This window comes from Chanodichthys erythropterus, chromosome 3 (genome assembly GCF_024489055.1).
Source record: "Chanodichthys erythropterus isolate Z2021 chromosome 3, ASM2448905v1, whole genome shotgun sequence".
NCBI lineage: Eukaryota > Metazoa > Chordata > Actinopteri > Cypriniformes > Xenocyprididae > Chanodichthys > Chanodichthys erythropterus.
This window is the reverse complement of record NC_090223.1, coordinates 22,289,117-22,314,720: the sequence shown is the minus strand read 5'-3', so window position 1 is coordinate 22,314,720 and position 25,604 is coordinate 22,289,117. Positions and strand designations below refer to the sequence as shown.

At 40.2% G+C, this 25,604-nt stretch overlaps 1 protein-coding gene and 1 pseudogene across 3 annotated transcripts; one reads left to right on the top strand and one right to left on the bottom strand.

Moving 5' to 3' along the window:
• Positions 1–481: 481 nt before the first annotated feature.
• On the bottom strand, positions 482–6,175 carry LOC137009548 (immunoglobulin lambda-1 light chain-like). 3 transcript variants are annotated; one of them, XR_010892927.1, is made up of 4 exons: positions 3,146–3,345; positions 2,926–3,067; positions 2,064–2,142; positions 932–992 (listed from the first exon to the last, which is right to left on the bottom strand). XR_010892927.1 is itself a non-coding variant. In XM_067371864.1 (3 exons), exons 1-3 carry the CDS (start codon positions 6,097–6,099, stop codon positions 667–669), a joined length of 618 nt encoding a protein of 205 aa, XP_067227965.1. In that variant the 5' UTR covers positions 6,100–6,175; the 3' UTR covers positions 482–666. The 3 variants fall into 3 exon arrangements, 1 of the variants encoding a protein (XP_067227965.1); XR_010892924.1 differs by having other exon boundaries at positions 961–992; positions 2,956–3,067; XM_067371864.1 differs by lacking the exons at positions 2,926–3,067; positions 3,146–3,345 and adding an exon at positions 5,842–6,175 and having other exon boundaries at positions 482–992; positions 2,064–2,097.
• Positions 6,176–13,734: 7,559 nt separating this feature from the next.
• On the top strand, positions 13,735–22,568 carry LOC137017279 (immunoglobulin lambda-1 light chain-like; annotated as a pseudogene).
• Positions 22,569–25,604: the final 3,036 nt, after the last annotated feature.

Genomic DNA, 25,604 nt, shown 5'->3' with positions numbered 1-25,604 from the left:
ACAAACTTACTCTGTTAAGAAGTCACCAGCTGCACAGATCACAGAGAAATATGTTTCATACACAAGACTATGATTTTGTGATTTATAATCAATGCTGTTATTTTCAATCACATTTATTATGCATTTATAACTTTTACTATCAAAATATATCTTAAATTATTATCTTTAATTGAAAATCAGGGAACAAATAATATTTTTTTTTAAAAATGTGCTTAGATAAGTCATTTCTAATAACTGAATAAATTAAAAAAATAATAATAATTTCATTAAAATATATATATTTCATGAGTCCTTTAATTCGCTCTTTCCACTGAAGATGGCAGCAGAGGTTTCACATATTTTCAAACTGAAGACGGTTTATTTGAGTCTTTGATACACTTTCATTGTTCAGTCTTTCATTGCTTGTAGAAGTGAAAATTGACTTAGTAATGAATAAGAAAACAAGAAATCAACAATAAAACTGTTTGTTTAACATGCAGTTTATTGAACAGGTTGTAAATCATCTTACATTCGCATTAAAGCCAGAATATCGTCTGCAGAAAACGATACAGTTAAAGCCATTCTTGAACTATTTTTGATAGTTTCTATATTCATGATTTCTATCACACTACATCAGAAGATATTATTACTCATAATCAGTCAAACAACACATCAGATTGTCTGAGTTCAGTCGCTGCAGTCAGATTTCTTGATGTTTGTTCTGGTGGTTTTTGAGGCGACAGAAGCTTCACATGTCAGATCTTTGTCTTTGTCCCACTCTGAGCTCTCAATGGTTAAATAACTGCTCATCCTGAACTTCTTATCAGGCTGCTGTTCAGCAGAGCCGGTGAAGACGCCTTCAGTGACTGAGTTCCCGTTCACAAGCCAGCGCACATCAGCAAAAGCCGCAGGCATGTGATCGATCAGACACACCAGAGTGACTTTACTGGAGCTGATCAGCTCTTCTCTGGATGGACGGAGGATGTTCAGCACAGGAGGAGCAACATCAGCATCTGCACGACACAAACCACCATTAACATGATGAAAACACATCTGCATCTCAGACACACTTCTGAAATACTGAACTATGACTACATTTAAAGCTTTCATTTCTACAGTTTCACACATCACCATGTCAACAGTTAATATTTTCTTGCAAAGATTTATGTAACATCATTATTTATGTTTAATACGTGCATCTGAATGTTCTTGACAAAAAAATAACTTGCAACATTAAAGTCAAGTGCTGTATTTGAGTAGTTTGTTGGATTTTTGTTATCAACATCAAGATTTGATGTTAAAATGTACATGAATATAAATGGCACAGGGTATATTATAGCTGCTGACACTATTTATTTCTACCATTTTTAATAATATTTGTTCCTTCACTGACTCATTTTCAACTGTCCTGCAGTGTGGAAAATACAGTAAAAATATTTTATGAAATTAATCAGTTTTATTCAAATGAGGATTTTTTTTTTTTTAAATCCATCAAATTAAACACAAAGCAGATGCTTTTCCTTAAATTATAACATGAGTACAGATTTTTCTGTAGTAAAAATAATAGTAATAACAGCTAAATATAATTATGAACCATATAGAAATCAGAGATGAAAGTTAAAAAAAGTGAAAGTCTTTTCAGTTTATTTCAGGACTGTTTACTGGAAGTTCTTGATAAAACTTTCTGAATTCACACATTTAACTGTAAATTAAGGTAAACTAAAAATAATGAGATTATAAATCTATAATGAAGTGTAGACTATATGTAATATAGTGAAATGATTTTGGTAAAACTTCAGTATAGGGAACATGTATTCACTATTAACTACGAATTTTCCCTCAATAAACTCCTAATTTACTGCTTATTAATAGTTAGTAAGTTAGTTGTTAAGTTTAGTTATTGGGTAGGATTGAGAATGCAGAATAAAGTCATGGAGAATAAGACATTAATATCTGCTTAATAAGTACTAATGAATAGCCAAAATTCTAGTAATATGTATGCTAAGAAGCAACTAGATAAAAGACCCTAAAATAAAGTGTTACCAAGATTTTAACATTGAAAATACAGTGTAAAGATGACTTACCCGTCACAATGAGTTTTGTTCCTTGTCCGAATACCAGTGAAACATTTCATATGTTCAGCCGTACAAAAACCTCCTCAGTCTGTGAAGAGACACAAACAGAAGTGAAACACTCACTCAACCTCATCTGACTGTGTCCTTTACACATTTAATTCATGGAGAAACACTTCAGATTCAAACACAGACACTCATGTTGCTGTTTTAGTCTTCATATTAGTTGTGTTTGACTGCTGTGTATTAAAGTGCTTTCTGTGATTTATGGGTGTTGTTATTCTGCAGGTGTCAGTGACTGCAGTGAATCCTGCTGTTGTCTCAGTCAATGAAGGACATAAAGTCACTCTGAACAGAAACACATGAAGATCTACTGATGACGGACGCTGGAGGAACATTCATTACAAACCAGCAGGACTTTCTGTTTCCAGAGAAGCACAAAAAGAGAAAAAAAAAAGCTGAATGTCTGAACTGCTCTTTTACATACAATGAAGTCATGAACACCATAAGAGATGAGTTAATTAATAGGACAGTAAAGAAATTGGAAAATATTCTCTGCAATTATCTGTAATTCGTTTTTAATTCATCATGAATGTGAGAAGTGAAGTATTGCTCTTATCATCTGTTCTCTAGAAGCAGAAGTGAATGTGAGCAGTGAGGAGGTTTTTGTCATGCTGTGAATCACTGTGATACGAACTCACTAGCAGTGTTGTCCCATGTGTTACAGTAATACACTGCAGAATCACCAACATCCACATTATTGATGATCAGACTATAATCTGATTTAGATGAATGTGTTGATGTGAATTTAGGAGCAGAGAAACCAGATCCGTATGTTGGAGAGCTCCAGCCATGATAAAATCTTAACACATACTGAGGAACTCCTCCTGGAGTCTGTTTGTACCATCTAGCAGCATCATTAGTTACTGTCCCCAGATTACAGTCCAGTGTAGCCGTTTGTCCTTTATTGACTGTGATTAATGGACTCTGAGTCACTACAGTCACTCCACTGACACCTGCAGAATAAACACAAGCTTTATATGAGATTGTGTCAAAACACTTGAAATCTGACATCAGATCTGATGAAAACTTACAGGTCAGAAGAGTAAAGAAAGCACAGGATATTGTGATCATCTTGTGATTTGGTCCGTGTGACGTGTAAAGATGAGCAGTGCTGTAGAATAATGCTGAGATGATCAGAGAGAGACACTTTAAGAGAGTCAAGAGCTCTGAGAGGGAGGAGCCACTGAAAGACCCGCCCACCTCATGCAATAGACCCGCCCACATCTGACAAACTACACGTGTGCTTCTCACTTCTCACAGTTTTTTCTTAATCTTACTTCTGATTAAAAATTGATCAGATTTAGCAAGTGTGAACGTACAAAAAGTTTTTATAAATCCGTTTCATGTTTCATTAAGGCTGAGTTCACACTGTCAGTCCAAATCTGATTATTTGTGTATCTGATTTGAATCTGATCTAAAATTATTGACTTCCACATTGTATATCGCAACTGTTCTTATCCGATTTGTGTGTCCATGCCGCTCTTTTGTTTTCCGGGATATCCACGTTGGTTTCTATGGCAAAGACGTTGAGTCAATAGGCACATGCTAAAAACAACAACAACTGCAGCATGGAGGGGTTTGCATTACAGATGTTGTCTACTGTATTATGATGAGGCAGTGACTGAAACATAGCAGGCTGATATGAGCGGCTTTATTCTGTACTGTCGTCTCTGCTGGTTTCAAAACATTTCTGTTATATTGTCATTTTCTGCTCGTCCAGCACTTTGTAACAACACAACCCTGTTTCTGCAGCAACTTTCAGCATGTTTCCTTGAACAACGTCTGACATTTATGTTTTACATGGTGTGAGGAAGTCAATAAACCACATGAAATCCAATCAAAGACTGAACAGACTGAAACAGATTTCCATAAATGTGATTTGAATAGGATTTCAAACCACACATGAATGTAAAAATCATGGTGAATGGTAAAAATCACATTTCATTTTGTAACCATTTAGTTCTGTTCATGTGTTTCTAGTTTAGTTTTTTGTTCTTGTCTTGTAATCAGTTGTCATTGTTTTCTGTTCACGTTTGCCTGCGCTCCCGTTATTTTACTCCTGTCATCTGTGTCTTGTAATTACCTCGTTAGTCTTGTCAATTATCTACAGTAATTGGTTCATCTGTTCCCTGTGTATTGAAGCCCTGAGTTTTGTCCTGTTCAGTGTCTGTTATTTTGTTGTTCTGTTCCGGTAATCCTGAGTTCTGTCCATTAAATCCTATAAAATGCTGCATTTAGATCCTGTCTCAACAACATGTGACATTTTTGACTGATCAGACTTGCTAAATCTGATATGCACAAAAATCAGATTTGGACTGACTGTTTGAATGTAGCGTCAAATATTGAAATTCTGTTCAAAGCACATTTCTGGAAATCTGTTTCAGTCTACAAACGTAATGTCATCATTGCTATAGAAACCAATGCAGATATTAATACAGTCTTTTGGCATGTTCTGTAAATATCCAAATATTTTTCAGAATTGAAGTTTAAGAAGACTGAGGATGACAAAATTAGTTTTCAGTGTCATTTTTAGACAATAACAACCACAATGGAAGAGGCCTGTGGAGATGTTGAGGCAGAAGAACCAGATTCAACATTTTTTTTTTTTTCATAACGCATAATACGAATGTATTCTGTAAAGAAATTAGATCAGAAGCGAACAATAAAGTTGAGTGATCACAGTACTGCAGTAAACATTTGCTGCATATTTGTGTAACATTTTGTGGTTGGGGAAATAAAACTCCTCATTGAAGAATTTTATGATAAATATGTTTTTTCTTTAGTATATTTGTGTATCTATTGCTGAACATGTTATAAAATCAACAGAGAACACAACTGTAGTTTTGATGATAATATTTACTTTTAATACATGCATTAGCAGAAATAAACACAGAGCTTCATTATGCAGTAAAGTACAATTGATTAAGATGAGTGTTTAGATGAGTGTTTGTTCTGAGAGCAGTGAACTGAGTTTAGAGAAATGTGTCCAATCGATCGAGAAAAACTGTAATACAACAATTTAAAAAATGTTTTTTTTCTTTGTAATATATCTTGTTAATCAATGATGTATAGAATGGTTAATATATTTTAAAAGCTAAAATAAACAATAAGGCAATAATTATTACAATCTAAACCTTTAAATGATAAAGTTTTAAGCTGTAAAATGGACTGTAAACTCAGTGCTGTCCCGTAAAACCTAAAACATATAGCTACCATATTTTTACGGTAAAGTTCTGTTTTTTTACTGTACATTTTTTAAGGATTTTTTTTTTTTTTTTTTTTTTTTTACATCCTGGTTTATACAATACAGGCTTATTGGAAAAAAAAAACATACCTATGTATGTCAACATTTTTGCAAATCGCTAAATGCATACAAATACCTACAAACTTCTCATTAATACAATTAAATTACATGAAACAAAGTGAAAAGTGTGTCGGTGAAGCACAGTCACAGCTCACTTCTTCCACTAGAAGAGAATCTTCATCTGTCACTACTGCACATCTTTTCTTGTTTCAGATATATTTGCTTTATATGAAATATAGAAAACAGATATCCAAAGTAAATATATGCATTCATCAAAACATTACTTTTACTTTTTTAATGTTTACTGTTCTAATATAACTGTACAAAGTGCCCATATTGTGTTTTGAGTTTAAGAACGTGTAAAAGCAGAAGTGAATGTGAGCAGTGAGGAGGTTTTTGTCATGATGTGAATCACTGTGATACGAACTCTCTAGCAGTGCTGTCCCATGTGTTACAGTAATACACTGCAGAATCACCAACATCCACATTACTAATGATCAGACGAAAATCAATATTTGCCTGAGCTGTAGATGTGAAGCGGCTGGAGGTAAAACCATCTCCATAATAGTCAGGAGAGCTGTGTGAATGATAAAATCTCAACACAAACTGAGGAGCTGAATTTGGAGTCTGTTTATACCAGCTGACATAATTATTCTCGGCCCTTCCAACGTTACAATCCATCGTCACAGATTTCCCTTTTTGTTCTGTCAGCACAGAGGGTTTCTGTGTGACCACTTTTACACATCTGACACCTGTAAAATTATAATAAATAAAATGAATCAACTTTGACACCCATGAGAGAACAACATGTTTGTAGTGAAATGTGTAACTTATGACAGAAGAGTGAGGAGAGTGAAGGAGAAAATGATCAGCATCTTCCTGTGATGAGCAGTTTGAGTTTAGTGGAGAGATGAAGAGAATAAGAGAGATGGAGAAACTCATATATGAGGAAGAGAAACTCTGAAAGAGGGAGGATCACTAGAGTTCAGCCAATCATTTCATCCTCTTGATCAAACAGAGACTGATTTAATACACTTACTTAATTCACATATGAGGGGGGAAATCATGTTTCCTCCATAAATTAATATTATAGTTCAATGACAATTCTCTAATAAGTGATATTATACAGGTGCTGGTCATATAATTAGAATATCATCAAAAAGTTGATTTATTTCACTAATTCCATTCAAAAAGTAAAACTTGTATATTATATTCATTCATTACACATAGACTGATATATTTCAAATGTTTATTTCTTTTAATTTTGATGATTATAACTGACAACTAAGGAAAATCCCAAATTCAGTATTTCAGAAAATTAGAATATTACTTAAGACCAATACAAAGAAAGGATTTTTAGAAATCTTGGCCAACTGAAAAGTATGAGCATGTACAGCACTCAATACTTAGTTGGGGCTCCTTTTGCCTGAATTACTGCAGCAATGCGGCGTGGCATGGAGTCGATCAGTCTGTGGCACTGCTAGACTGAGAGACCATTTAAAGGCATTTGCAGGTGTTAATTAGCTGATTAGATTGTGGCACCAGGTGTCTTCAATATTGAACCTTTTCACAATATTCTAATTTTCTGAGATACTGAATTTGGGATTTTCCTTAGTTGTCAAAATCAAATTTATAGACTAATACTAAAATTAAAATTGCACAACAGCAAATTATTTTCAAAGCATCTCATTTATAATTTCAAATGCTGAATATACCGCTGAATAAAATGAAAATTGAAACTCAGCACAGGATTTCAAGACAAGAATTTCATTCAATTAGATGAGCTTTAATTACATTTAAGTATTTGACTGAATATTTGTTCAGTTATGTATTACAGTTTTTTTTTATTTCAATTGCTAACAAGTTTATCAATACTTAAAGTACTTTTTCTAAACTCTTAACACAGCAACACACCTTCATCACACAATTAGACAAATAGTTCATTGTCTGCCCAAAACCATATTTTGTTAAATAAACACAAACTCTACATTTCAAAATGCTAAAAACCTTTTTCAACGCATATTAAATCATACTAAAACTAAAACATACTAAAACTCTATCAAAAGACAGCAAACCTGATTCAAAATCGAGTCATTCTAGCACTAGTTTTCTATCCAACATGAACATATAGTCAATCAAAGCGCAATGACTGTCAAAATACTAACAGTTGATGGCATTACGAAAACTGCATTACTGTCATGTTTCAGTTCCTGCAGAAAATATAAAAATCCATAGTTTTTAAAATTCAGTTTCCTTTTGCATGTAAGCCATTCTACATTTTTGGTTGAGTGTTGAATGTGTTCATTCTTGGCAACAGAAGAGAGTCATTATTTTATAGAATGGGCAGTAGAAGAAGAGAAGAAGAAAGTAACAGAATTGCTCAGGGCAGCTACTGGTCAAATGTGTCCCCTATAGAGAACTTCAGTGTCCCACTCTGTTGAAATCTCTTTCTTGGGGTGTGTGGTGTTGATGTTGCCCCATAGAGCAGTGGTTCTCAAATCTGTCCTGGGGACCCCCCACCACTGCACATTTTGCATGTCACCCTCATCCAACACACCTGATTCAAGTCATCAGCTAATTAGTAGAGACGGCAAGAGTTGAATCAGGTGTGTTAGATGAGGGAGACATGCAAAATGTGCAGTTGTGGGGTGTCCCCAGGACAGGTTTGAGAACCACTGCCATAGAGAGTGGGATGGTGTCCTCTTGGTACTTAGTGCCCTATGCAGACCACATATTTTGTAAATATGGAACAGTAGTAGTGTTCACTGCATTCAAAATATCACTAACACATCTCAAAAGCAAATATTTGCCTTACTTTGTAAACACATTTGCCATAATATTCTATTTTTGGATATATCATATACACACAGTTATTCAAAGCCTAAAGCTCTTCTTTCATAAGCTGCTATGTACATTTCTGTTCAAGATTGAAAGTAATTGGCAGAGAGATGTTGAAAAATTCATGGTAAGCATGAAACTTTTTTTTTTTTTTTTTTTTACTGTAAGCATTTGTGGTTGTGAAAACAGTATTGCACAGTATGTGTAGTTGGACCAAAAAAAAAAAAAAAAAAAACTAGCAACCAAAAAAACTAGCACAAATGTCCCCACAAGTAAAGTAATACCAGTGCATTTTGACTTTGTGGGGACATTTATAAAGTCCCATGAAGAAACAAGCTTATACATAAATCATTATATATAATTATATATAATATAATTATGATTCTGAACATGTAAAATAGCTGGATGTTTTCTGTCATGGGTAGGTCTAGTGGTAATGTTAGTGTAGGGGGATATAATATACAGTTTGTACAGTATAAAAACCATCAAGCCTATGAAATGTCCCCATAAAACATGGAAACCCAGCATGTGTTTGTTGTGTTGGTGTGAGAGATGGTGGGGTGTATCTACGCTCCATCTCTCCTCCTGGCTGGGTCCAGCCACAATACTTCATCCACGTCACACTATATTCTCTCTTGTGTATCCAATCTTGGATGGAGACAGCGTCAGTGTTTCCACATGCCTCTTCCATTGCCTAGAAAAGTGTTATGTTGACATATAGGAACAACAATTATGCACTTTCCAGCACCATGTGCAGAAAAAAAAATCCTCGATAGGGTTTAGAAATAATGAGTATGGAAGCAAAGATTTAAATAAAGAAAATATATGAAACCTCTGCTGCCATCTTCAGTGGAAAGAGCAAATTAAACTAGTGTTACTGCTAGAGAAGATCATCTGTGAAGATCAGAGATGAATGTCTGAATATGTTTGAGAGATGAATTACACAGATGGAGATGATCACATGACTGATAATGAACCAGAGAGTTAGTGACAGATGCAGAAATGACTATTATTTGATCCAGTAAAGTTACGATCTAAACTATAATGATCAAAATGCTCCTGATGGCCTGACATTCATGTGAATATGGTGTGAAGTTGATGCTGAAGTTTGTCTTCTGCAGACGCAGTGAGCTGTGGAGATTTTCTTCAGGACAGGAAGTTCAGTCGTGACACACAGGAAACACCTGCTGTTATAATCAGCTCCATGCAAATGATCAGTTTCTCTGTCTCTTTTCATCTGTTCATCCAACCAGACAAGAGCGTTAACAACAAATGATCTTCATCTGTACATGAACAATAATAAAAGAGCATTCACGAGTTCACATATCCATATAATTAAATAGAGTAAAGTTATGCGTATTTGGCGTGCTGTCCAGGGAGAGGGCTCCGAGCTCGGAATTTTGGCCTGAACCCAGAGTACTCCCCCGGTGTGGTAAAAGTAGATAGAACTATAAGTGAGGAGATGGGGTGGAGGAGGGATGCTGATAACTCTCAGATGAACGGAAATAAGTCTGCTGAATTTATACCTTTTGACATTGGTTGAGTTGATTAACTGAATGCTCTCCACTTGTGCTAATTAGGTTAATTATCTGAACTTGCTCCTCCTGAATTTTGTTAATAAAACATCATATAAAATGAATGAAAAATATTGGCAAAGTGACACTCATCTATGACGGGTTTTGATTATTTCTGAACATCAGACGCTTATCAATCTTTTGTTTTTGTTACTTGAGTTATTTTAATGAAGAAGAAACTCTTTTGTAAACCAAACCTCTTACAGAAGAAAGATTCAATCCAGTATGTTTGAGACTTATAACTCAAAAACCCTTGATAATTATGGAGTTTATGCAAATATGTTGATCTGTCAATCACTCAGTGATGTTTCTGATGATGTGTGTGATGATGAATGATGATGTCACTGAGGCTCCTCCCTCTTCAGTCTCTTATGGCTCGTCTCGGATCGCTCTGCTCTGTTCAGTCGGCTCACATCACACACTCACATCATGCTGTCAGTCTTCATCATCCTCTTCATCACTCTGTCATGTAAGACGTCACTAGACTGCAGTTAAAGATGCACTTCTGATATGATCATGAATATGTCATACGTGAGTATTGAGTCTCATTAATGGTGTGTTTATTCTGCAGGTGTCAGTGGAGTGACTGTACACTCTAAAAAATGTTTGGTTAAAAACAACCCAAGTTGGGTTGAAAATGGACAAACCCAGCAATTGGGTTGTTTTAACCCAGTGGTTGGGTTAAATGTTTGCCCAACCTGCTGGGTAGTTTTATTTAACTCAACTGTTGTATAAAAATTACTGTATTGCTTGCTTAAAATGAACCCAAAATATGCTGGAAATTAACATTTATTAATATGTTTAATAAATGAGCATTTATTAATAAGATAATGAATAATAAACAATAAACATTTATTAAATTGCTTATTAATAAATGTACACCTTTTGATTATTATTGTTGCCTCTAGTAATTATGTGTCTGATTTTTAATTTCTCACCTATTTTGGATTCATTTTAAGCCAGCCATATAGTGACTCAGAGTCCATTAATCACAGTCAATAAAGGACAAACGGCTACACTGGACTGTAATCTGGGGACAGTTACTGATGCTGCTGCTAGATGGTACAAACAGACTCCAGGAGGAGTTCCTCAGTTTGTGTTGGTGTTTTATCATGGCTGGAGGTCTCCAACATACGGATCTGGTTTCTCTGCTCCTAAATTCACATCAACACATTCATCTCAATCAGATTATCGTCTGATCATCAATAATGTGGATGTTGGTGATTCTGCAGTGTATTACTGTAACACATGGGGCGGCTCTGTTTGGGTATCACAGTGATTCACAGCATGACAAAAACCTCCTCACTGCTCACATTCACTTCTGCTTCTAGACAACAGATGATAAGAGCAATACTTCACTTCTCACATTCATGATGAATTACAGTATAAACTGAGAATATTCTCTCTTTACTATTCTGTCCTGTAATTTAACTCCTCTCTTGTGGATCTTTTATGATGTTTTTGTCCTGTTTGGAGCTGGAACTCATCTGAATATTGATCTGGATTCTCCTCTCCCAAATTTACAGTTTCTTATTCAACCAAGTCCGATTGTTATCTGTCAATCAATAATGAGGATGTGGGTGATTCTGTTGTGTATTATTCTGAAGCACATTATTATTAATACATCAATTATATGTGTATTATTGTAGCACATGGCATGTCTCTGCTAAAGAGCATGTGTCACAGTGATTCACACCAGAACAAAAACTATGTAAATTCCTCTGTAACACTTTATTTTAACTAGTTGCTTATTAGTATGCATATTACCAGAATATTGGCTATTTATTAGTATTATTAAGCACATATTAATGCCTTATTCTGCATGACCTTATTCTACATTCTCAATCCTACCCAATAACTAAACTTAACAACTAGCTTAGTAAATATTAATAAGCAGTAAATTAGGAGTTTGTTGAGGGAAAAGTCATAGTTAATAGCTTATACAGTATGTGTTCCCTACTAAAATGTTACCAATTCCTCTAATAATAGTTTATAACCTCTGAAACTCAGGAGGTTTTTGTACGAGTGAAGATGTGACATGAATCACAGTGGTATTCGGACAAGGAACAAAACTGAATGTGATCGGTGAGTAAACTTCACTCTTTCAATACTGTTCAATCACTTGTTATTTTGTTTCACAAATAAAGGTCAAATCATACAAAAATGAAATAAATAGATATACTTTCTTATATGTTCTTGAAATTTTATTTCCTGTATAAATATATTTGAATATTTCAAAATTAGCCTTGTATTAAAATCTTGTATTTTTATTTATTTTATGTAGTTTATATTAATTATATTATATTATATTATATTATATTATATTATATTATATTATATTATATTATATTATATTATATTATTGTTACGGATGCTGGTGTAGAGAGACGAGGCAGATACGGATTTCCACAATAGTAAGAGACTTTAATTAACACAGGGCAGGAACACCAAACATACATTAAACACAACAGAGAACGGACAAGGAGTGCAGGGAGTGAGTGCATTATAAAGGGAGTGCAGATGATAGAGTCCAGGTGCAGGTGATCTGTGATGATGAGGAGCTGACGAGGGAAGTGAGTGCAGGTGATGAAACAGGAGGATCATGGGAAATGGAGTCCAGGAAGACAAGGGATCTGTGACAGTACCTCCCCCTCCCGGTAGGCGCGTCCTCGCGCCGTAAATAGAATAACCGGGAGGGGGGGGCGGGCGCCCTGGAGACCTCATGCAGGTGCCGGGGGATGTTTGGACTGGAGTGGAGGTCTCCAGGGCGGATCCATGAGCCATGGCGGGTCAAGAGCCTTGGCAGGCCGCGGCGGGTCAGGAGCCTTGGCAGGCCGCGGCGGGTCAGGAGCCTTGGCAGGCCGCGGCGGGTCAGGAGCCTTGGCAGGCCGCGGCGGGTCAGGAGCCTTGGCAGGCCATGTCAGAGGCCCACCCACATGTGTGGCGCCCACATGTCCCCCACCCACGGGTACTTGGCCCCCCCCCCAAAAATACTTGGAGAGGTTTAGGATCATATTGCGGAGTCCGAGGAATAAAGTCAATGTGTGGGTGGAGGAGCATGGAGCTGGTTTGGCGGCGGATACTGGAGCTGGTTTGGCGGCAGAGACTGGAGAACTTGGCTCGGCGGCGGAGACTGGAGAACTTTGCTCGGCGGCGGAGACTGGAGAACTTTGCTCGGCGGCGGAGACTGGAGAACTTTGCTCGGCGGCGGAGACTGGAGAACTTTGCTCGGCGGCGGAGACTGGAGAACTTTGCTCGGCGGCGGAGACTGGAGAACTTTGCTCGGCGGCGGAGACTGGAGAACTTTGCTCGGCGGCGGAGACTGGAGAACTTTGCTCGGCGGCGGAGACTGGAGAACTTTGCTCGGCGGCGGAGACTGGAGAACTTTGCTCGGCGGCGGAGACTGGAGAACTTTGCTCGGCGGCGGAGACTGGAGAACTTGGCTCGGCGGCGGAGACTGGAGAGCTTTGCTCGGCGGCGGAGACTGGAGAGCTTTGCTCGGCGGCGGAGACTGGAGAGCTTTGCTCGGCGGCGGAGACTCGAGAGCTTTGCTCGGCGGCGGAGACTGGAGAGCTTTGCTCGGCGGCGGAGACTGGAGAGCTTTGCTCGGCGGCGGAGACTGGAGCGGCAGGCTCGGCGGCGGCGGCTGGAGCGGCAGGCTCGGCGGCGGCGGCTGGAGCTGAGGGCTCGGCGGCGGCGGCTGGAGCTGAGGGCTCGGCGGCGGCGGCTGGAGCTGAGGGCTCGGCGGCGGCGGCTGGAGCTGAGGGCTCGGCGGCGGCGGCTGGAGCTGAGGGCTCGGCGGCGGCGGCTGGAGCTGAGGGCTCGGCGGCGGCGGCGGGAGCGGCTGTGTCGGCGGCGGCGGCTGGTGCTGTGGGTTGGGCGGCGGCTGGGGCTGGAGCTGAGGGCTCGGCGGCGGCGGCTGGAGCTGAGGGCTCGGCGGCGGCGGCTGGAGCTGAGGGCTCGTTAGAAAAGTCAATAAGCCAGTCCAGATCTGGCGGCTCGCACAGGTTCGGAGCGGGCTCTGGAGATACAGGAGCGGGCTCTGGAGATACAGGAGCGGGCTCTGGAGATACAGGAGCGGGCTCTGGAGATACAGGAGCGGGCTCTGGAGATACAGGAGCGGGCTCTGGAGATACAGGAGCGGGCTCTGGAGATACAGGAGCGGGCTCTGGAGATACAGGAGCGGGCTGTTTCCTCCTCCTCTGCTTTCGGGACCCAGTTGAGGAGTGTGGGTTCCGTGTGGGACAGGAAGGACGTTCACTGGAGGGGTAAGCGGAGGAATACGGAGACTGACTAACTGGCCCGGCTGACCGTGTTTCTGGACGGACTGAAGACCAACACTCATCCACATAGAATTGGGAATTATTCAAAAACAAAATAAAATTGATAGTTTCGCTTAAGGAGAGACGATAATCAGGTTCATGGAAACGGAGAGTGTTGTCATCCAGACCGTCCAAAAACAGGGCGATTAAATTAGCTTCGGACCAGTCAGACAGATAAGCCAGCTCAACGAACTCCTCCACATACCTCTCCAGTGAACGACCAACCTGAAGAAGCCCGATGAGGCGATCGCCGGCTGACAGATGAGAGAGAGGCGTAGGAGGAGCAGGAGCCAGGGAGCCGGTGGAAGTCTCCATTATTCTGTGGAAATCCAGCATAATTGGTCCGTTCTTCTGTTACGGATGCTGGTGTAGAGAGACGAGGCAGATACGGATTTCCACAATAGTAAGAGACTTTAATTAACACAGGGCAGGAACACCAAACATACATTAAACACAACAGAGAACGGACAAGGAGTGCAGGGAGTGAGTGCATTATAAAGGGAGTGCAGATGATAGAGTCCAGGTGCAGGTGATCTGTGATGATGAGGAGCTGACGAGGGAAGTGAGTGCAGGTGATGAAACAGGAGGATCATGGGAAATGGAGTCCAGGAAGACAAGGGATCTGTGACAATTATATTATATTATATTATATTATATTATATTATATTATATTATATTATATTATATTATATTATATTATATTATATTATATTATATTATATTATATTATATTTCTGCCTGTCTCCTCCAGACTTTCCTCTGGCTCCTCCTCCTTAAAATCTTATACAGTCAGAACATAATTCTTGAAATTGTGCCTCCTTTTCTCAAAACGCCAAACACAAATCCATGACTCACCAAATTTCCCAAACTTGAAACTCAAAATGAAGCTCTCCACTCAAAACCATTCAATCAATCAGTATCCTCGGCCAAATTGCATTACAGTACTGGTAATGACCATATTTGCCATAATAGTGTCGTCTGACAAAAGATTTCTCCCTCCCCTCAGCTCAGCAAAAATATTGTAACAAACCTTGTGGTTTTAACAGCGATTTGCTCAGACAAATGGAGAACAGAGGGTACGTCACACCACCAAGACTGTATAAGAAAGTTACACTTTATTTAATTCATCAAAATAGAAAGTTCTTTTACTTGACATTTGCGAATAAACATCAGGTTTATAAGCCCTCATTTGGGCAACGGTAATCAAAAGTGGAATTCCCAGCACTGCACTCTAGTGGTTAATTCACACCCCACACAAAGACAAAAAATATTAAAAGATAAAACACTTCCCCGCCTCTATAGGAAAACAAGACTCCACCATGGGGTCCAGGGGAAGAAGACAGTCTTGCCAAGTCAGTGTTCACAGAACAAACGCTCTGACACTACATCCGGCAGCTAGGCAGAGACAAAAGAGCCGCAGACCGTATATCTGTGTTGTGTGTCCACAGTCTTTATTCAGCACGATCGCCAGTGCTCAGCCATCCGAGATAAAATGGAATAACAAAGAGAAATGAAAAGCCAGCGCTCCTAAGTACCACTCCCACTATCTAACTAGGTCCACAAATAAACCTGGCTGTCTATCTTCATCGCCGGACAAACCATAATGGTCTCGAGCGACACGTAACGTCCCCACTTTTTCCCCATGAGCGCAAAAGCAATCAACATTTGCTCTCCTGGACTCAATGTTCCTCTCGCCGATTGTCTCTTAAATCTCTTCTATTACAGGTGGATGCAATCATCCCTGACTTCCGTCAAAGGAAGGATCATAAGATCACAGGCGATGTCCTCTCTTACAAGACAGCAAGGGAAGAATCTTCTTGAAAGGCGAATCCATCCTTGCACAGATCCTGCATCAATTAGGTCAGGCCTTCTACATGGCTTGAATGAGGCACATCCTGACATAGGGCAGGAGACTGTAAACCTTCCATGCCAAAAAAAAAACAACAACTCCTCAATGGGTTTAAAGAAGAGACAGAATGGTGGGATGTATTGGAGTGAAAATTGTGGCCGCTAATGAAACCAGTTTTGGACCAGAGCAGAGAGGTGGAAATTTACATTGTCCCGTATGACAGTGTGTCTCATCTGCTCTGCATCTATTTGGTCTCCTGCTGTGACGAGTCTTAGACAGTCTGTCTAAAATGTGATTATGTGGGCCGTGTTGTAAGAGCCTAAGTTGGCATGCTGGTGGAGGACCATATTCTATGTAATTTCAACATACATTGTGATGTTAACACCACATTGGCCAGGGACATTCAAAATAGCTCTGATAGCCAATGATGTTTACACATGCATAAATGTGTGTTATTTGAGTTCACAGTGTGACACTTGAGTGAATTATATGATGTGTTTGTGTTTTCTGAATGAGAACATGTTAAACCTGTGCTAAATGAGGGCATTTTTGTGTAGTTTTGCAGAAAAACATTGAAAAAATTTGAATGTGTGTGAAAACAGATGAAATGTGTTAAACATTTTGAGAAATGTTTCTTTGTTTCTATAATTGAATGAATGGTTTGGGAAATTGGGACAAATGAAGCAGTTATAGTGTGTTAGCATTTGAGAAAAACTATAAAAATACAGAAGTCCAACTTCAAAAGCCAAAAATGTTTTAAAAAACTATAAATGAAAAGTATGTTACACTCAATAAAGTTGTGCAACTGCAAAAAATCAAAGTCAGTGAGAGATTCATTCTGCCTCAGCATCACGTCTTCATGTTGAGTTCAGCCTCAGGACTTCGTCCACATCAAAGGAAATGTCGTCTCTTGCCGGCAAAGGGAAAATCCCTCTAGTGTGTCGGATCCAGCCTTGACAACACTCTCCACACCTTGCTCTTTCTCGTCCTCTTCCTCCTCGTCCACCAGCTCTTACACAGACTCTTCCTCCTCTCGCTCTCAGACTGTTTCCATCTATTGTTGGTTTCATCATTCAGTGCTCCTGTGTCACCTGTGCTCTCTGATCTGAACTGGATTATTTCATACAGTTGGTTTGAACGAGTGTGAACACTCTTGAGTCGTGTGTAAACGATGACAACTGTGTTGTAGTTCTGATTAACTTCTGCCTGCCTGTGCAAAATGTGTTTTAGTGAGTGAGATTGTTGTTAGAGTTTTGCAAAAAAACTGCATGAGATTTGCAAATAGTGTCTAACTGCCTGAACTTGTTTAAGGTTTTTCAGAAAGATTGATTTATTCAACGGTTTGGTTTAGGATATATTGAGAACAGAGTTTAGTGATTTAGCAGTTCAATTTTGAGAGCAGTGATCTGAGATTGGAGAAATGTGTCAAATCTATTGAGAAAAACTGTAACACTGAAGTGAGAAGCACACGTGTAGTTTGTCAGATGTGGGCGGGTCTATTGCAGGAGGTGGGCGGGTCTTTCAGTGGCTCCTCCCTCTCAGAGCTCTTGACTGTCTTAAAGTTTCTCTCTCTGATCATCTCAGCATTATTCTACAGCACTGCTCATCTTTACACGTCACACGGACCAAATCACAAGATGATCACAATATCCTGTGCTTTCTTTACTCTTCTGACCTGTAAGTTTTCATCAGATCTGATGTCAGATTTCAAGTGTTTTGACACAATCTCATATAAAGCTTGTGTTTATTCTGCAGGTGTCAGTGGAGTGACTGTAGTGACTCAGAGTCCATTAATCACAGTCAATAAAGGACAAACGGCTACACTGGACTGTAATCTGGGGACAGTAACTAATGTTGCTGTATGGTACAAACAGACTCCAGGAGGAGTTACTCAATATGTGTTAATATTTTATCATGGCTGGAGCTCTCCAACATACGGATCTGGTTTCTCTGCTCCTAAATTCACATCAACACATTCATCTCAATCAGATTATCGTCTGATCATCAATAATGTGGATGTTGGTGATTCTGCAGTGTATTACTGTCAAACATATGACAGTTCTGTTTGGGTATCACAGTGATTCACATCATGACAAAAACCTCCTCACTGCTCACATTCACTTCTGCTTCTAGACAACAGATGATAAGAGCAATACTTCACTTCTCAATTACAAACTCATTACAGATGTTGACAATATTCTTTATTCTGTCCTTTAAGTAATTCTGTAAAGAAATATTTTATAAGCAAACAAAAACCAAACAAACATATAACAGGACAGTAAACATGATCTATTCCAGGTCTTCTGAATCTATACAGCAGGTTTCTCGACTCTCAGATGTAAAGGACAAACTTCTTTGAAGTGAGCAGCATGTTTTCTTCACTAACAGACTTACAGTATGTGATGCTTCAGTTTTTCACTTTTCGTCATTTTTTGACACTTAATGAGTGAAAGAGGTTTAATGAAGTAGTTGTGTGTTATAATCTGTGCTGGAGTGAATGTTTCAGTTCTGTGTCTCTGAAACTCAGGAGGTTTTTGTACGAGTGAAGATGTGACATGAATCACAGTGGTATTCGGACAAGGAACAAAATTGAATGTGATCGGTGAGTCAACTTTAAAATACTTTCAATATTGCTCTATCACTTTTTATTTGTGTAAAAATAAAGGTCAAATTATACAAAAATTAAACATATAGATTTACTTTTTTTTTTTTTTTTTTTTTTTTTTAAAGATTCTTTAGATTTAGTTCCTGTAAAAATATATTTGAATATTTCAAAATTAGCCTTAATAATGATTTATGAAATATGATATGTATGATATTAAATATGTGTAAATGTTTTTAATTCTTGTTATTTACCTTCATGTTGTTTCAAACCATCTATATATACAGATAATATTCAGTTCTTTGATAATGTACCAGTTATAGAGTCAGATTCAAGGATAAATTCAATATTAAAATTATGATTCTAGTTTACTATTGTCACAATCACAGTCAGTTCCTGTCACTTCCTGGACTACATTCCCCATAATCCTCTCTGCCAATCACCTGCACTCACTCCACCAATCACTACACTAATCACCACATCCAGCTGCCATGCATTACCTGGACTATAAAAGACTCACACACTCATCACCTGATTGAGAAGTCTTGTTTTCACTCGTGTTACATTTCTGAGCATTACCTTGTATCCTGTTTGTCTGTCTGTGATTGATCTTGCCTGATTCCTGTTTTACGACCCATTGCTGCCTGCCTCGATCCTTGCCTGTACCCTGACTACGACTCTGCCTGTTCCTTATTGCTCCTGTTTGTTCCTGTTTGACCCTGCCTGTACGACCACGCTCACTTCTAATAAAACGCTGCATTTGGATCCCTACCTGAGTCCCGCCTTCGTTACAGAAGACTTCGCCATCTACGATCCAGCAGCTTCCACAAGCGTTTCCAGCCTCAACATGGACCCAGCTATACGTCTCATCCGCCTTCGTCAAGGTAATAGTACCCTGGAGGACCACATTCAGAAGTTTCTGGATATTGCCTATTATGCAGACTGGCCTGACTGTGCACTTATAGACTTTTTCTGCGATGGCATTAATCAACCCCTCCAGGATAAACTTAGACAAGAGGGACCGCGTTCATCACTTACTTGCTTTCAGGATTATGCATTATTGACTGTTGGTTCTCTGTTTACTGTGGGGGTCGCGGAGGAATGCGACACCATGGTAGATCATGTAATGGCCGCCTCGCCAGATGACACTCACAAAATGGCGGTCACCACAATAACAACACCAAGTCAAGTCAGCACTGATCACCCAGAGCAACGTCACGCCTTCGCTGATCGCCCAGAGCCACGTCACGTCTGTAGATCAGTCCGGGAGCGGAGAGGGTTGCGTTCCAGTGTGGCTGATCCTCCACTGACTACGGTCCGAGCAGCTGGCATCCCCAAGTCCTCGCTGGCCGCTTCGCTCTCAAGCCAGCCGGACGCTTCGCTCTCAAGTTCGCCGGTTGCAACGCTCTCAAGTTCGCCGGTTGCAACGCTCTCAAGTTCGCCGGTTGCAACGCTCTCAAGTTCGCCGGTTGCAACGCTCTCAAGTTCGCCGGTTGCAACGCTCTCAAGTTCGCCGGTTGCAACGCTCTCAAGTTCGCCGGTTGCAACGCTCTCAAGCGCCCTGGACGCGATGGACAAAGTGGCTGCCTTGCCAGTGCCCTCGGGCAAGATGGCCGCCCCTGCAATGAGTAAGGATGTAGGGGGCGTTCCAGCCAGTGAGTCCATTCCAGAGCAGCCTGCTCTCCTGGTCAGTCCTGTCTTGGCCCAGAGGGCTGTGCTCACTTTTTATGTTTTGGCTGTCCTGCGTGCGTTGAGGATAAACTCGAGCTCTATGGACTTTGGAGCAGTCTGCCAGCCCGAGCAGCCCGCTGTCGTCCCAGAGCAGCCCGCTGTCGTCCCAGAGCAGCCCGCTGTCGTCCCAGAGCAGCCCGAGCCTGCTGCCGTCACATAGCGCCTCGCTGCCGTTCTAGAACAGCCTGTGCCCATCCCAGAGCTGCTAGCTCTCCCTGACACGGCCACGGAGGCCGTCACCGAGCTGCCCGCTCTCACTGACACGGCCACGGAGCACCCTTGGTCAGCCCTGTCACCATCGCTCAGGCCATCTATCCTGCAGGCGCCACCCGAGCTCCTTGCCCATGAACCCGACAATGCCTCCGTTGATTTCCCCAAGAACTTTTTGGGGGGGGGCAGTATACCTAGGGGTGGGGAGCTTGTGGGAGGGGACCCTGCTCGGCCACTGCCATCATCGGCCTTTGAACTATTCTGGCCATTTATGGACCCTGACCCGCCGTGGTCACCCAAGCCGCCTGACCTGCCGTGGTCACCCAAGCCGCCTGACCTGCCGTGGTCACCCAAGCCGCCTGACCTGCCGTGGTCACCCAAGCCGCCTGACCTGCCGTGGTCACCCAAGCCGCCTGACCTGCCGTGGTCACCCAAGCCGCCTGACCTGCCGTGGTCACCCAAGCCGCCTGACCTGCCGTGGTCACCCAAGCCGCCTGACCTGCCGTGGTCACCCAAGCCGCCTGACCTGCCGTGGTCACCCAAGCCGCCTGACCTGCCGTGGTCACCCAAGCCGCCTGACCTGCCGTGGTCACCCAAGCCGCCTGACCTGCCGTGGTCACCCAAGCCGCCTGACCTGCCGTGGTCACCCAAGCCGCCTGACCTGCCGTGGTCACCCAAGCCGCCTGACCTGCCGTGGTCACCCAAGCCGCCTGACCTGCCGTGGTCACCCAGGCCGCCTGACCTGCCGTGGTCACCCAGGCCGCCTGACCTGCCGTGGTCACCCAGGCCGCCTGACCTGCCGTGGTCACCCAGGCCGCCTGACCTGCCGTGGCTACCCAGGCCACCTTACCTGCCGTGGCCGCCCGAGCCACCTGACCCGCCGTGGCTTTCCGACACTCCGGACTCGCCGTGGTTGCCCGAGTTCCTGGACCTGCATTGGGGACCCCGTTCCTGTCTGCATGCAGGTCTCCAATACACCCACCCTCCCTTCCTAGCTGTTCCTTTTACGCCGCGAGGACGCGCCTTCCGGGAGGGGGGCGTTATGTCACAATCACAGTCAGTTCCTGTCACTTCCTGGACTACATTCCCCATAATCCTCTCTGCCAATCACCTGCACTCACTCCACCAATCACTACTAATCACCACATCCAGCTGCCATGCATTACCTGGACTATAAAAGACTCACACACTCATCACCTGATCGCGAAGTCTTGTTTTCACTCGTGTTACATTTCTGAGCATTACCTTGTATCCTGTTTGTCTGTCTGTGATTGATCTTGCCTGATTCCTGTTTTACGACCCATTGCTGCCTGCCTCGATCCTTGCCTGTACCCTGACTACGACTCTGCCTGTTCCTTATTGCTCCTGTTTGTTCCTGTTTGACCCTGCCTGTACGACCACGCTCACTTCTAATAAAACGCTGCATTTGGATCCCTACCTGAGTCCCGCCTTCGTTACAACTATATAGTACAATGACATCTTGTATTTTATTTCCATGTATATCTTTTAATTGACCCATTTACACAAGTTTATATTATATTATATTATATTATATTTCTGCCTGTCTCCTCCAGACTTTCCTCTGGCTCCTCCTGTTGTGACACTCTTGTCTCCGTCCACTGATGCTCTGAAGGAGAGTAAAGCTACACTTGTGTGTCTGGCTGAGGATATTTCTGTAGCTCTGGTTCATGTCAGCTGGACAGTCGATGGACTCTCTGTTACAGATGGAGTTTGGAGCAGTGCTACTGAGAAACAACAAGACAAAACCTTCAAAATGAGCAGCTATCTGACCATCAACTCCTCTGACTGGATCAATAATGTGGATTTCTCATGTCAATTGTCTGTGGGTTCAAAATTCACTAAGAAAAGTGTCTCAAATTCACAGTGTTACTGAAATATTGTCTGAATGAAAATAGCAGATGTTTTTTTTTTCTTTATTTCTTCTGATTTGTGTGATATCTGACAGTTAATATGACTATATACTTCACTCTTTGGTTTTGGTTCTGCAATTAAAAATCTTTGGCACTGCATTTGTCTGCATTTTCTTTCACAGTCACGCATGACTCTCTCTCAGGATACACCTGCACAATGTGCCTCATAATTTTAGCTTTATGTAAATCATGATGTTCCTCTGAACTCTTTCAGAACTGAAACACACAAACTTAAGAAGTCTGTAAAGAAGTCACATAAATTTCAAATACTCAGCAAACTTTAAAATAATTTATCTTTCTGTAATTGACAATCAGACCACCAAATGTTTCCAATCATGTTTTAATAATCCTTTGTCGTGCTTTAAAGAAGTACACTTATTTTGATTTGTTGACTAACATATTACAGCACAAGTAAAATACTTGATCATAATTTTAACTGTAGTGTTTTATTCAATATTACAAGTAAATATATTTTAAATGTATTACAGTTTTTCTTGATTTCTAACACACTATAACTGATTCATTTGGATGAATTTCCCAAACCGTTCATTCAGTTCTCAATACAGTTTCTCAAAACTATAAACACATTTTCACACACATTAAAATTCTCCAAAACTTTACACAGGTTTTAACAATGTTTGCAAAATTGAACTATGTTTTCATTCAGAAGACACAGAATATAATGAACTCAATCTGTCACAATAATGTGAACTCAAATAACACACATTTATCCATGTGTAAATATTATGAGGCAAAACTGATGAGACGATTATCAGAATATCAAGATCATATAAACATCAGGTTATCATGTGCTTTGGAAAATGTGTCCTAACACTGGAGAGAGAGGAAGAGGAAGAGGAAGAGAAGAGGGGAACAAAGAAAGAAAAATACAGATTCCCCAACTGGTTACACGTTTGTTGAATCTTTGGTCCATTGTTCAAAAAACTCTAAACAAAACTATAGCATTCAGTAAGATAAAGGAACACAAATAAAAAAAAATCAAAGTGGCTATTTAAAAGTCTAAACACAAAAATAAAATCAAAAACATGCTTAATGTAAGGAAAAGTAAATTCGGCTGCCTCAAATTCTGGTCAGAAGCACCTCATCTTCATCTCAATCAATGTTTTCTCTGGCTGAACAGTGAAAGAACCTCCAGAAGTCACGGATCCAGACGCTGGAAACCACATCAACTTCACCATATGAATCTCCAGTGTCTGGAGAAGAGTCATACGATACCTGCAGGAGGATGACGGCCACACACCTTCCATCATCATGCTGAAAAAACTCTGGGATAGGAAAGGGGAAAGTGTTGGAAGAACAGAAGTGTGGGTGATCAGTGAACCAGATGTGGACCAGAGCAGCCCAATGGAAACTCACACTGTCCCGGATCACAACATCTGCTGCTCTGGTTCATCCCTCTGGAGTGTGTCCATGAATCCGATGGGAAGGGCGTTGTTGTTGGGAACAAGGTTGGCATGGTGATGAAAGACACTTTGCTGACTAATGCTGTTCATTGTAGTTACAAAATATTAATCTCCAAAACGCGTTCATGCAATAACGTCTCCTCTCATGTCAACACAACACACATGTGTTGTGCTGCTCTCGTGAGCACATTGGAGATTAATATTTTGTAAATAAAGTGGTAAATTTTCAGCAAAAGAGTACTTGTGTCACTTCATAAAATTGAGGTTAAACCCCCTGGAGTCACATGGATTACTTTAATGATGTCTTTACTACCTTTCTGGGACTTAAAGTGGTAGTTGTGTAGCCAGAATATTTAATAAAATGAAGTATGCTTATTTTTTGTAAGGCTGTAGTGTTTTACAAACAGTATGATATAGAAATGAAAACTGAGAGTAAAGCAGGGCTGGAATTTGTGCCTGTAATTTTGCAGACTTGGTTTAAGTATTTGATACATGAGTTTCAGGTTTTGCTGACTGTGTTTCAAGTTCCAGTTTTAGTGTGTAAACACTTGGAAAAACTGTGAAGAAGAGGGACTGAAAGAACGTTTGAAATATGAAGCAGTCTAGTTTTTGTGTGAAGCATGACCATGAGTAAAGCTGGTCTACAGAATCATCTACAGGGTTATTTATATTATTACACACACAGTAATTACAGTATCAGTCCAGTACTTTACATGAGAGAGATTTCACTGTTCTTGTACAGTAAATACTGGAGCACATCTTCTACATCCTCAAACTCATAACTGTCCTGTTGATTTGTAGCCAAACTTACATGTACACTGTAAAAAATTTGGAGTAGGATTTACTTGAAAAAAGCTTGGAAATTTTTTTCACTCAGAAAAGGCTAGTAAATTTACAAACAATTGCCAAGTAAAAGCCTAAACATGATTATTAGTAGCTTTAATTAGACAATTTTAAGTTAAGTTTACTTGGGAATTCCCAGTAAATTTTATTGACTCTTTGTTTGTAAATTTTACTTAAGTAATGCTTATAAATATATTAGGATTTATTGCATTTCTTTTACTTAAGAGTCCTAGTTATCTTTCTTAGTTATTCTGAGTAACCTTTACTTCAAATGTTATTTAAACATTACTTAATATAATTTGTGATGTATTACTACGGATGTTTTCAGTAAAAACAACACTAACAAACATTTTCCTTGAGTACTTTTATTTGAATTAAACTCTTCAAAAAACAGATTAAACAAAGGCAATGATAAAACAAATGGACAAAAATTAATGGACACATTCATTAAGATTAACTGCTGTTGGCCAAAAACATGGCCAAAGTGGTTCTGCATCTTTATCCTATCACAGATGTTTCAATGTGTTTAACAGAGCACAACAATTTAACGTGAGATGCTTAAATGTGATCTTACATACAACACTTACTTATACATTACACTGCATTACAATGTTTCTTTGAAACAGTACAGTATAGTACAAACTTAATTTAAAATAAACCTTTTTAGAGACTTGCTGAACAAATGAGCAAATACAAAAAGTGTAAGTGTCAAACAAAATGGCCAACTAGCAGACTTTTTGCAGATACTTTTGATGAAATCCAAGAGTTTCTGAACCACACATTAGCAGCAACGTCATTGAACTTTTCGACATCCAGAAAGGTAATTGAAAACATTGTTAAAATAGTCAATGTGACTGCAGTG